The following is an 11,025-nucleotide window of genomic DNA, read 5'->3' on the forward strand; positions in this document are numbered from 1 at the left end:
ATTGAGAAAATAAAATTTACAAACTGAAAATTCGAAAAATTGACGAAACGAAAAATTGAAAAATCGAAAGAAGCAACAAGAAATTGAAAAAATAAAAATTTGTGACATAAAACCGAGAAAATGAAAAATAAAAATCGAGAACTTGAAAAATTGAGGAAACGAAAAATTGAAAATGACAAAAATTAAAAACCGAAAATGTGAAAAATCGAAAAATGAGAAACTGTAATATGGAAAAATTGCAAAATAAAAAACTTGCAACTCGATAAATTGAAAAATTTAGAAGTCAAGAAACTGTAAAATTGAAAAATAAAAAATAAAAAAACGAAAAATTATATAATGAAAATTTGAAAAATGTCAAAAGTGAAAATCAAACATGGAATATTTAAATTTAAATTTTTATAGTATTGATAGTTGTATATAAATATCATTGTAGTCAAACAATTTTTATTTACTTCGATTATGCTTTATTAACAAGAAAAAGCACCAAAAAATTCTTAGCACCACGAATCCAAGACTCGTCTCCCATTCAGTGGCTGCAAATCTCTGTAATTATTTTTCACAGGGTCATTCTCCGCATCCCAGATTTGCACCAACTTGTTGAACTGAAAAACCAACAGAATTTTGTTTTGTTTCAATTTAATAACAGACCTTTGATATAGCTCGTGTGCGTTTAAACACCGTCCAAACAACAACCTCGTTGCAATCTGGAGTGGTCAAAGAACCATTGTACCGGTAAAACCCGCCACAATCTTTGGGGAAGTAATCTCTCAGAACTACAGGATTTCGTGCAGTCACGGGTTGATCCACTTTATGGGCCACCAGTGGTATATCTCGAACGAAATTGAAAGCCGAATTCCAGAACACGAATGGTACTTTCTGAAAAACAAACCTTCCATAAACTGGACCGTGGGTTTGATATAGTCACCTGGTAAAAAACTGCAAAAACGGCCACTCCTCCTTTGTTACTAAGAGCACTTTCCAAATTTGGGTACTTCTGAGAGTAGTAGACGAAGTGACCCTCCAAAGGATACCTTATCAAAATTAATAACAAAACTCTTGCTGATAGTAAAATAGTAGTTCTACCTGTGTGTATCTATCACATGTTCAGCAGCCCAGTGAAAATGAAAACTGTCAAAAACGTAGGTCCCGTCAAGACCACCTCCAGACACAGTCGGAGGATTCGATTCATCCACAAATCTAACCTCAACTATTTTTTTCATTAGTTAGTTGTGTTTTTTCAGTACGTACCTGTATGTCCGGTATTGGTCACATTCGCCTTCTTTTTTTCAGAAGTGGCCCGATTGAATTGAAAATTCTTCAGACATGAGTCCACGGCGTTCTTCGTTATTATTTGAATTGGGGACTGTTCTTGGCCTTTGCAAGTAGGGGGCCATGCGTCTGCAACACAGAATAAAATTAAAAAAAAAACGTGTAACTAAGTAAGTCGTAGATAAAATTATGTAAATTACGAGTGAGTTAACGCGTTATGTCACGCTCCGTTAGTGTTTGTTTATACCTTGATTTTCATACGACCACTCTGAGGCACCTGAACCTAAAATTTGCTTTTATTCGTGAAAGAGAAATATTTATCAACTAGGTATAACTTACACCAAAGAATTTGGACGAATGTTATAAACACAAAAATAAGCATTTTTATGTATTAAACAAAACCTGATACACTTTCAGTGGCTTGTAATCAAGTGACAAAACAAATTAAGCGTTTAGAGGACCCAGTCACGTTTTAAATGTAATAAGACGTCAAATATATTTTTAAATTTATAATTTTTCATACAAACAACATGTAAAACCGAAAAATCTACATAACAGACAATTAAGTCGCACTCAATCTTTTTTGTATTGTAATAAAGTTGTTTTTTTTTCAGAAAGTATAAATTATTTCTATTTTTATCTTTACTACCGTTCGGAAACGTGGTCATTGTTCGCATATCATTTCTCACTGATGTCAGTTGTAATATGTGCGAAATGGGTACTATTACGGATCAAAAAATACTATTTCACTTTATTCAGAATTCAGAGTACAGAAACCAGAGATTTAGTAGTAAATATTATCATTTCCACACGACTCCCACACTGTTCTTCGATTCACTGCTTGTGGATCTCTGTAATTACTTCTCAATCTATCTCCCATTTCGTCCCGAATGTCGACCAGTTTCTTATACTGAAAAACCACCATCAGCTTTAGTTCCTCGATTTTTGCTACCCACCTGTGATACCGGAATGTTCTGGGGTTTTTTAAATATCGTCCAAATAACGCCTTCGTTGCAGTTCGGGGTGGTTAGAGAACCGTTGTAACGATAAAAGTCGTTAAGGTTTTGCGGGAGGAAGTCTGCTAAGGTTATGGGGTTGTTTGAGACAAGTGATTTGTTTATTCTTCTAGCCACCATTTCGATTTCGTGCACAAAGCTGAAGGCTGGACTCGGTATTGATGTTTTCAGTGTCTACAAAACGTCAGTAGTGTTAAATTTTGGTGTGAAATTTTGGGTTGTTTGTTTACGTTGTAAAAGACAGCAAATACGGCCACTCCACCTGGGTGTGACATCGCACTTTCAAGATTAGGGTAGTTTTCGGAGTGGTGTACAAAGTGTCCTTCCAAGGGGTACCTTCGGTAAAATTGTTCATGGTTATGAAGATTTATCCTTACCAATTAGTGTTGCTTCTTTTGAATTTTCATAATTTTAAAAACGTTTTGGTTTTTATCTAGTAGTACTACAAAAATTTGAAGTCTGTAGGTTCTAAAATATTTTTATTTATCACGATTTTGTCATATGTCGATTTTGTCTTGAATATTCACATTTTTCAATTTCATTTTTCTGCATTTTTTGTGACATCATATTTTAAAATCTATTTCAAATTCTGCCATAGTTAAAGGTACTACCCATAAATTGTACTGACTCCAACACTTCTTCGTTACTTGCACGAAACGTGTTCGGAAAGTTTCGGTAAATAGATTTTTTATTACTGAGAATTTTGAAAATGGTCTATTACAAAATAATAGTTAATACATTGAAATTATTTAAAAAAAAATAGGATAACCAATAACAACTTATTCTTCCAATTTGAAAAAGTTTTTTTAGTTATGAAATAGGTTGAAAAGTGTGAAAAATGTCGGAGTCTCCCAATTTTTTTTTTTATTAGAAAAATATCTATGGCCTCTAATGTTTTATTTTTCAAGCAGTTTAAAAAATGTCACCGTCCCCTGATGTTTTGAAGTGATTCTAAGAATCTCGGGAACTCCTAGCGTTATTTTTTAAAGAGTTTAAAAGGACCTCTGGGGCTCCTAGTCTTATTTTTTTAGGATTTAAAAGAATCCTGGGGCTCATAATAACTAATTTTACGATGAGCTTAAAATAATCTCGGAGTCCCCTAGTGTTTTAATTTCGAAACAGTTGCATGTCACAATCCGCTGGTGTTTTTGAAGTAACTACGAATCTCGGAGACTCCTGATGTTATTTTAATCGAGAGCTAAAATAATCTCGGAGTCCCCCAGAGTTTTAATCTTGAAAGAGTTGGAAAGAGTGTCAGTGTTGGTGTTTTACTTTTGAAGAAATTTCAAAAATCTCAGGGACTCATATAGTGTTAAGTTTTAAGGAGTTTAAAAGAACCTCGAGAGCTCCTAATGTGTTGTTTTTCGGTGGGCTTAAAATAATCTCGGGGTCCTCTAGTGTTTTAATCTTGAAAGGGTTTGAAAAAGTGTCATGGTCCCCTGGTGTTTTATTCTTGAACAAATTTAAAAAAAGAATGCAATAATCCTGTGCTGTTTTTTTTTAGGTAATTTCAAGGATCTCGAAGATTCATATGGTAATTTTTTTAGAGTTTAGAGGAATTTCGGAGACTCATAATGTCATTTTTTTCGAGAGCTAAAATAATCTCGGAGTCCTCCAGAGTTTTAATCTTGAAAGAGTTGGAAAGAGTGTCACGGTCCCCTGCTGTTTTACTTTTGAAGTAATTCTAAAAATCTTGGGGACTCAAAGTGTTATATTTTAAAGGGTTTAAAAGAATCTCGAGAGCTCTTACTGACTTATTTTTCGGTGAGCTTAAAGTAATCTCGGAGTCCCCTAGTGTTTTATCTAATCTTGAAAGGGTTTGAAAGAGTGCCAAGGTTCGCTGGTGTTTAATCTTGAAAATTTTAAAAAAGAATGTCACAATCCGCTGGTGTTTTTTTAAGTAATGTTAGGAATCTGGGGACTCATAGTGTCATTTTTTTTGAATTTAGAAGAATCTTGGAAACTGATAATGCCATTTTTTTTTGAGAACTTTAACTAATCTCAGGGTCCCCTAGAGTTTTAATCTTGCAAGAGTTGGAAAGAATGTCAGTGCTCAGTATCCCCTGGTGTTTTATTTCTGAAGTAATTTTAAAAATCTCTAGGATTCATAGTGTATTTTTTTAGAGTTTAGAAGAATCTCTGGGACTCATAATGTCATTTTTTTCGAGAGCTTAAGATAATCTCGGATCCCTAGAGTTTTAATCTTGAAAGACTTGGAAAGAGTGTCAGAGTCGACTTGTGTTTTACTTCTGAAGTAATTTTAAAAATCTCGAGGACTCGTACTGTTATATTTTAAAGAGTTTAAAAAAAAAGAACTTGGAGATCTTCTAATGTCTTGTTTTTCGGTGAGCTTAAAATAACCTCGGAGTCCCCTAGTGTTTTAATCTTGAAAGGGTTTGAAAGTGTGCCAAGGTGCGCTGGTGTTTAATTTTGAAAAATTTAAAAAAGAATGTGAGAATCCGCTGGTGCTTTTTTAAGTAATTTTAGGAATCTCGGGGACTCACAGTGTAATTTTTTTTATAGTTTAGAAGAATCTTGGAGTTCCCCAGAGTTTTAATCTTGAAAGAGTTGAAAAGAGTGTCAATGTCCCAGGGTGTTTTACTTTTGAAGTAACTTTAAAAAACTCTAGGACTCATAGTGTTATAATTTAGAGAGTTTGAAAGAACCTCGCGGTCTCCTAATGTCTTGTTTTCCATGACCTTAAAGTAATTTCGGAGTCCCCTAATGTTTTAATCTTGAAATGGTTTGAAAGAGTGTCATGGTTCCTTTATGTTTTACTTCTGAAGTAATTTTAAAAAACTCGGGGACTAATAGTGATATTTTTTAAAGAGTTTAAAAGAATTTCTAGGGCTCCTAGTGTTTTAATCTTGAAAGGGCTTGAAAGAATGTCATTGTCCACTGGTGTTTAATTTTTGAAAAAATTTGAAAAAAGGATTTCACAATGCGCTGTTTTTTTAAAGTAATTTTAAAAATTTCGGGGACTCAGTGTATTTTTTTAGAGTTTAGAAGAATCTCGGGGACTCATAATGCCATTTTTTCGAGAGCTTAAAATAATGTCGGAGTCCCCTAGAATTTTAATCTTGAAAGAGTTGGAAAGAGTGTCCCCGGGTGTTTCACTTTTGAAGTAACTTTAAAAATCTCTAGGACTCATAATGTTATAATTTAGAGAGTTTAAAAGAACCTCGAGGGCTCCTAATGTCTTGTTTTTCGGTGACCTTAAAGCAATTTCGGAGTCCCTTAATGTTTTGATCTTGAAATGATTTGAAAAAGTGTCATGGTTCCCTAATGTTTTACTTCTGAAGTAATTTTAAAAAACTCGGGGACTAATAGTGACTTTTTAAAGAGTTTAAAAGAACTTCGAGGGCTCATAGTGTTTTAATCTTGAAAGGGTTTGAAAGAAAGTAATTGTCCACTGGTGTTTAATTTTTGAAAAAATTTGAATAATGGATTTCACAATCCGCTGATGTTTTTTTAAAGTAATTTTAAAAATTTCGGGGAATCAGTGTATTTTTGTTAGTAAACTCTAACAAAAATACACTGAAAATTCCGCTGGTGTTTTTTCAAGTAATTTTAAGAATCTCGGGGACTCGGTGTTAATTTTTTTGAATTTAGAAGAATCTTGGGAATTCATAATGTTATTTTTTTCGAAAGCGTAAAATAATATCGGAGTCCCCAAATGTTTTAATCTTGAAAGGGTTTGGAAAAGTGTCATTGTCCACTGGTGTTTAATTTTTGAAAAAATTTGAAAAAAGGATTTCACAATTCGCTTTTAAAGTAATTTTAAGAATCTCGGGAACTCTTAGTGTAATTTTTTTTAGAATTTAGAAGAATCTTGGGAACTCATAATGCCATTTTTTCGAGAACTTTTTTTTGGAAGAACTTTAAACATTTATACGCTGCTAACTCAAAGTGGAACGGAGATTAGTTAATCTTGCGTTTTATTACACTACTTAGAATCATTCAGCTGATAAATAAAATTTGTTTAAATATTTATAATTTCTAAACGGGTAGTTGAAAAACAAACAAAAACGACATAAAACCTGCAATGCGTACCTGTATTCATCAATACTATGTTCAGACCTCCAGTGAAAGTGGAAAGAGTCCAAAACGTACTTCCCTTGAAGTCCACCCCCACAGACAGTCGGGCTGTAGTTGTCGTTCAGAAATTTGACTTTGACTACATATTTTCCAATAATTAGTTAACTACTTCTTAGAAACAAAGAAGCGTATTACCTGAACGACCAGTATTAGTCACAGTCGCCATCTTTTCCTGATATATGGCATCACTGAACTGAATATTCGGGAAAGATTTCCTGACGGTTTCTCTTGTTCTTATGTCAATCGGGGATTGTTGTATTCCTTTGCAGCTGGCGGGCCAGTCTTCTGTCGTGAACAAAACAAACCAATAAAAACTGTACAGTAAAAATTTTCCGAAAACTTTTCTAACCTTGAAACAAGTAAGACCACGATGTGGAAGATGCAACAGAATCTGAAATTTAATTTGGTTTGTTTTTCTTACACCAAAAATGAATGAATTTAGGTACTTACAGAAAGCAAGTTGTAAAAGTATAGGAACCATAAAACTAGCCATCATGCATGAAATTGACCAGCGGAGAATTGCTTTTTACTTATAGGGCCGTTAATGGTAGGTAATAAAATATCAATTAGTCGTAATATCAAAATAAAACCTGCTTTGAGTAATTTTGCTAAAATCAATTAGTTTTAAGTCGGGCGGTGCAGCTGGGTGGCTGGAAAAATTCACGAATTTATTCGTAGTATTATAGACAGGAGTGCGTTGGTGGAAATTTTGCACAAGCAGGTTCCTAAATTGGGCGTAAAATTTCAATTGACCGAGGGCACGAACGAATTAGCATAAAAATTCACTTATTTTATATATGTACAGATTGTACAATGAAATGCAAATTTCTAAGGACGTCTTTGTAATTATATTATATATAGTTTAATTTTATTATTTCCTGTAAGTGGGTGTAAAATTATTTCCTGTAAGTGGGTGTAAAACCTGTTGGAAATAAAGTTTATTTATTTATTATTTATTTATTTATATGACACAATATAATCATCAATTCAATTTTGAAACATCTTTTGTAATCCAGGCTCAAGTGGCATCGGTGTTATGGGTTGCCTATTTTAAAACACAAATGGGTCATCTTAGCTACATAAGCCTGTATATAGTTAACCCCACCTATTTACCCTCCTGCCACTCTGCGGAAGAATACGTAATTAGCCCCACCCACCCACCCGGCCTCCATTTCAATGTTTTTTATCTGCTCTGATTGCATCGTACACTCAACAGAAACAAAATTAGTCGTTAAAATAAGAAGAGGGCGGGTGGGCGGGGCTAGTGCTTGCTAAGTTAAGACTGAGTTAAGATATTTTTTTTTGATTTTTCAATTGTTTTTTTTTACTGATTGTTGATTTTTTAGTTATCCGATTTTTTACTTTCGCTATTTTTTAACATTTCGGTATTTCAATTTTTTTTATTGTTCAATTTTCGATTTTTGAATTTTACAGTTTTTTCGATGTTTATTTTGACATTCTTCAACTTTTCACTTTTACAATTTGTTGATTTTTTTATTTCTAGAAAATTTTGTTTTCCGAATTTTTCTATTTCTCGATTTTTAATTAATCAGTTTTTCCTTTTCTAATTGTTGGCCTCTTAATTAATCGATTTTGAGTTTCTTTATTTTTGCAGTTTTTCGATTTCCAAATTTTTAAATTGTTCGGTTTTCAATGTTTCTTTTTCGATTTTTCAGTTTTTAATTTTTTTAAATTTCAGTTTGAATAAATTTCTCCTTTTGTTGAAAAATTAAAAAACGAAAAATTGAGAAAATGAAAAATTAAAAATAAAGTACTTCTAAGTACGTAATTTCAAGTTGTTTCGTTTATTTACTCAATTCGAGATTTTTTAATTTTTGTTTTTTTTAAATTGTTGATATTTCGATTTCTCGATTTTTTATTTTTCAGAAAAATTTTTGTATGTTTCGATTTTATAATTTGCAGCTATTTTAATTTTGCGATTTTTCAAGTTGCTTATTCATTTTTCGATTTTCCATCTTTTTACAATTGTTCGTTTTTTCAATTTTTAATTTATCACTTTTTCAGGTTCCAATGTTACAAATTTTCGGTTTTACGTTTTTTTTTTCAAATTTACAATTTTGTAATAGTTTCATTTTTAAATTTCCCGATTTTCAATTTTTCACTTTTTTCAAATAATTATTATTAGCATTATTTTCAAGTGTACAATTCTTGGCTTTTCAATTACCCGATTTTTCAGTTTCTGTATTTTTTCAAATCTTCGATGTTACAATTTTTCCATGTTCCTTTTTACAATTTTTTAATTTTTTAGTTTTTTGAATTTTGAAATTATTTTTTTTTGTATTTTTGATTGTTTAATTTATAGAAGTTTTTGTATTTCGTTTTTCCAATTTTTCACTTTCTCGATTTTTAATTAATCAGGGTTTTCAGGTTTCAATATTACAATTTTCCGATTTTTCAATTATCCCATTGTTCAATTTCTCAATTTTTTCATTTTCTATTTTTCAATTTTAAAATTTTTGTATATTTCAAGTTTCATTTTTCAGTTTTTAAGTCTCATTTTTTCGGTTTTTTCAAGGTTTCTTTACTTTTTCAATTGTTCGATTTCTCAATTTTTTGATTTTTCAATTCAATTCAAAATTTCGGTTTGAATAAATTTCGTTTTGTCGATTTTTAATTAATCACGGTTTTGAGGTTTCAATATTACAATTTTTTGATATTTCTAGTTTCATTTTAAAATCTTTAGGTTTTGAAATTAAAATTTTTTGTATTTTTGATTATTTAATTTATAGAAATGTTTGTATTTCGTTTTTTTTTCATTTTTCAATTTCTCGATTTTTAATTAATCAGGGTTTTCAGGTTTCTACATTACAATTTGTCGACTTATTTAATTTCTCATTTTTTCATTTTTAGATTTTTCAGTTTTAAAATTTTTCTATATTTCAAGTTTCATTTTTCAATTTTTGATTCTCATTTTTTCGGTTTTTGTCAATTTTCCTTTATTTTTTCAATTCTTCGACTTGTCAATGTTTAAATTTTTCGATTTTTCAATTATCCCATTGTTCAATTTCTCAATTTTTTCACTTTTCGATTTTCCAATTTTTAAATTTTTCGATATTTCAAGTTTGATGTTTCAGTTTTTAAGTCTCATTTTTTCGGTTTTTTCAAGTTTTCTTTACTTTTTCAATTCTTCGATTTCTCAATTTTTTAATTTTTCAATTCAATTCAAAATTTCGGTTTGAATAAATTTGTCCTTTCATTGAACAATTAAAAAATGACAAATCGAGAAAATGAAGAAACAAAAATCGAGAATTTGAAAAATTTTATACCGAAAAATTGCAGATTTGCTTCGATTTGTGGATTTTTAATTAATCAGGGTTTTGAGGTTTCTTTTTTACAATTACTTAATTTTTTAGTTATTCGGTTTTCATTTTAAAATTTTTGGATTTTGAAATTAATTTTTTTTGGCTTTTTGATTGTTTAACAATTCATAGAAGTTTTTGTTTTTCGTTTTTTCAATTTTTCACTTTCTCGATTTTTAATTAATCAGGGTTTTCAGGTTTCAATATTACAATTTTTCGATTTTTCAATTATCCCATTGTTCAATTTTTCAATTATTTCATTTTTCGATTTTTCAATTTTTAAATTTTTCGATATTTCAAGTTTCATTTTTCAGTTCTTAAGTCTCATTTTTTCGTTTTTTCAAGTTTTCTTTACTTTTTCAATTCTTCGATTTCTCAATTTTTTGATTTTTCAATTCAATTCAAAATTTCGGTTTGAAAAAATTTGTCCTTTCGTTGAACAATTAAAAAATGACAAATCGAGAAAATGAAGAAATAAAAATCGAGAATTGAAAAATTTTATATCGAAAAATTGCAGAATTGCTTTGTTTTGTCGATTTTTAATTAATCAGGGTTTTGAGGTTTCAACATTACAATTTTTCGATATTTCAAGTTTCATTTTAAAATCTTTGGATTTTTAAATTAAAAATTTTTGTATTTTTGATTATTTCATTTATAGAAATTTTTGTTTTTCGTTTCTTTTTTAATTTTTCAATTTCTCGATTTTTAATTAATCAGGGTTTTCAGGTTTCTATATTACAGTTTCTCGATTTTTCAATTGTTTTTTAATTATCCACTTGTTTAATTTCTCATTTTTTCATTTTTAGATTTTTCAACTTTAAAATTTTTTGATATTTCAAGTTTCAGTTTTCAATTTTCGATTCTCGTTTTTCCGGTTTTTTCAATTTTCCTTTATTTTTTCAATTCTTCGAATTGTCAATGTTTAAATTTTTTGATTTTTCAATTATCCCATTGTTCAATTTCTCAATTTTTTCATTTTTCGATTTTTCAATTTTTCAATTTTTCGATATTTCAAGTTCCATTTTTCAGTCTTTAAGTCTAATTTTTTCGGTTTTTTTAAGTTTTCTTTATTTTTTCAATTCTTCTATTTCTCAATTTTTTCATTTTTCAATACAATTCAAAATTTCGGTTTGAATAAATTTGTCCTTTCATTGAACAATTAAAAAATGACAAATCGAGAAAATGAAGAAACAAAAATCGAGAATTTGAAAAATTCTATACCGAAAAATTGCAGATTTGCTTCGATTTGTCGATTTTTAATTAATCAGGGTTTTGAGGTTTCTTTTTTACAATTACTTAATTTTTTAGTTATTCGGTTTTCA

At 30.0% G+C, this 11,025-nt stretch overlaps 2 protein-coding genes across 2 annotated transcripts; both read right to left on the reverse strand.

The window, feature by feature from the left end:
* Nucleotides 1-442: 442 nt before the first annotated feature.
* Nucleotides 443-1,717, reverse strand: LOC135131010 (carbonic anhydrase 6-like). Its single transcript, XM_064058510.1, has 7 exons — nucleotides 1,609-1,717; nucleotides 1,517-1,552; nucleotides 1,249-1,398; nucleotides 1,084-1,207; nucleotides 926-1,031; nucleotides 649-876; nucleotides 443-602 (listed from the first exon to the last, which is right to left on the reverse strand). The coding sequence occupies exons 1-7, from the start codon at nucleotides 1,649-1,651 to the stop codon at nucleotides 495-497; spliced, it is 795 nt and encodes a 264-aa protein (XP_063914580.1). The 5' UTR covers nucleotides 1,652-1,717; the 3' UTR covers nucleotides 443-494.
* Nucleotides 1,718-2,053: 336 nt separating this feature from the next.
* LOC135130791 (carbonic anhydrase 14-like) lies at nucleotides 2,054-6,876 on the reverse strand. The gene is made up of 7 exons (XM_064058213.1): nucleotides 6,834-6,876; nucleotides 6,733-6,774; nucleotides 6,519-6,668; nucleotides 6,339-6,462; nucleotides 2,516-2,621; nucleotides 2,226-2,459; nucleotides 2,054-2,179 (listed from the first exon to the last, which is right to left on the reverse strand). The coding sequence occupies exons 1-7, from the start codon at nucleotides 6,874-6,876 to the stop codon at nucleotides 2,054-2,056; spliced, it is 825 nt and encodes a 274-aa protein (XP_063914283.1).
* Between the last annotated feature and the right edge of the window lie 4,149 nt (nucleotides 6,877-11,025).

This window comes from Zophobas morio, unplaced genomic scaffold (genome assembly GCF_036711695.1).
Source record: "Zophobas morio isolate AGI-343-1 ecotype UQ-CSIRO unplaced genomic scaffold, CSIRO_AGI_Zmor_V1 ptg000018l, whole genome shotgun sequence".
Classification (NCBI taxonomy): Eukaryota; Metazoa; Arthropoda; class Insecta; order Coleoptera; family Tenebrionidae; genus Zophobas; species Zophobas morio.

What these genes read in the sequence shown, in the direction of transcription:
- LOC135131010 (XM_064058510.1), bottom strand. Translation starts at nt 1,651, where the DNA reads ATGCTTATTTTTGTGTTTATAACATTCGTCCAAATTCTTTGGT. An exon ending in ATTCGTCCAAATTCTTTGGT is followed by an intron (nt 1,553 to 1,608) that starts GTAAGTTATACC and finishes AGCAAATTTTAG; the next exon opens with GTTCAGGTGCCTCAGAGTGG. An exon ending in TTTTTGCAGTTTTTTACCAG is followed by an intron (nt 877 to 925) that starts GTGACTATATCA and finishes TTTGTTTTTCAG; the next exon opens with AAAGTACCATTCGTGTTCTG.
- LOC135130791 (XM_064058213.1), bottom strand. Translation starts at nt 6,876, where the DNA reads ATGGCTAGTTTTATGGTTCCTATACTTTTACAACTTGCTTTCT. An exon ending in TATTTGCTGTCTTTTACAAC is followed by an intron (nt 2,460 to 2,515) that starts GTAAACAAACAA and finishes GACGTTTTGTAG; the next exon opens with ACACTGAAAACATCAATACC. An exon ending in AGAACATTCCGGTATCACAG is followed by an intron (nt 2,180 to 2,225) that starts GTGGGTAGCAAA and finishes GTGGTTTTTCAG; the next exon opens with TATAAGAAACTGGTCGACAT.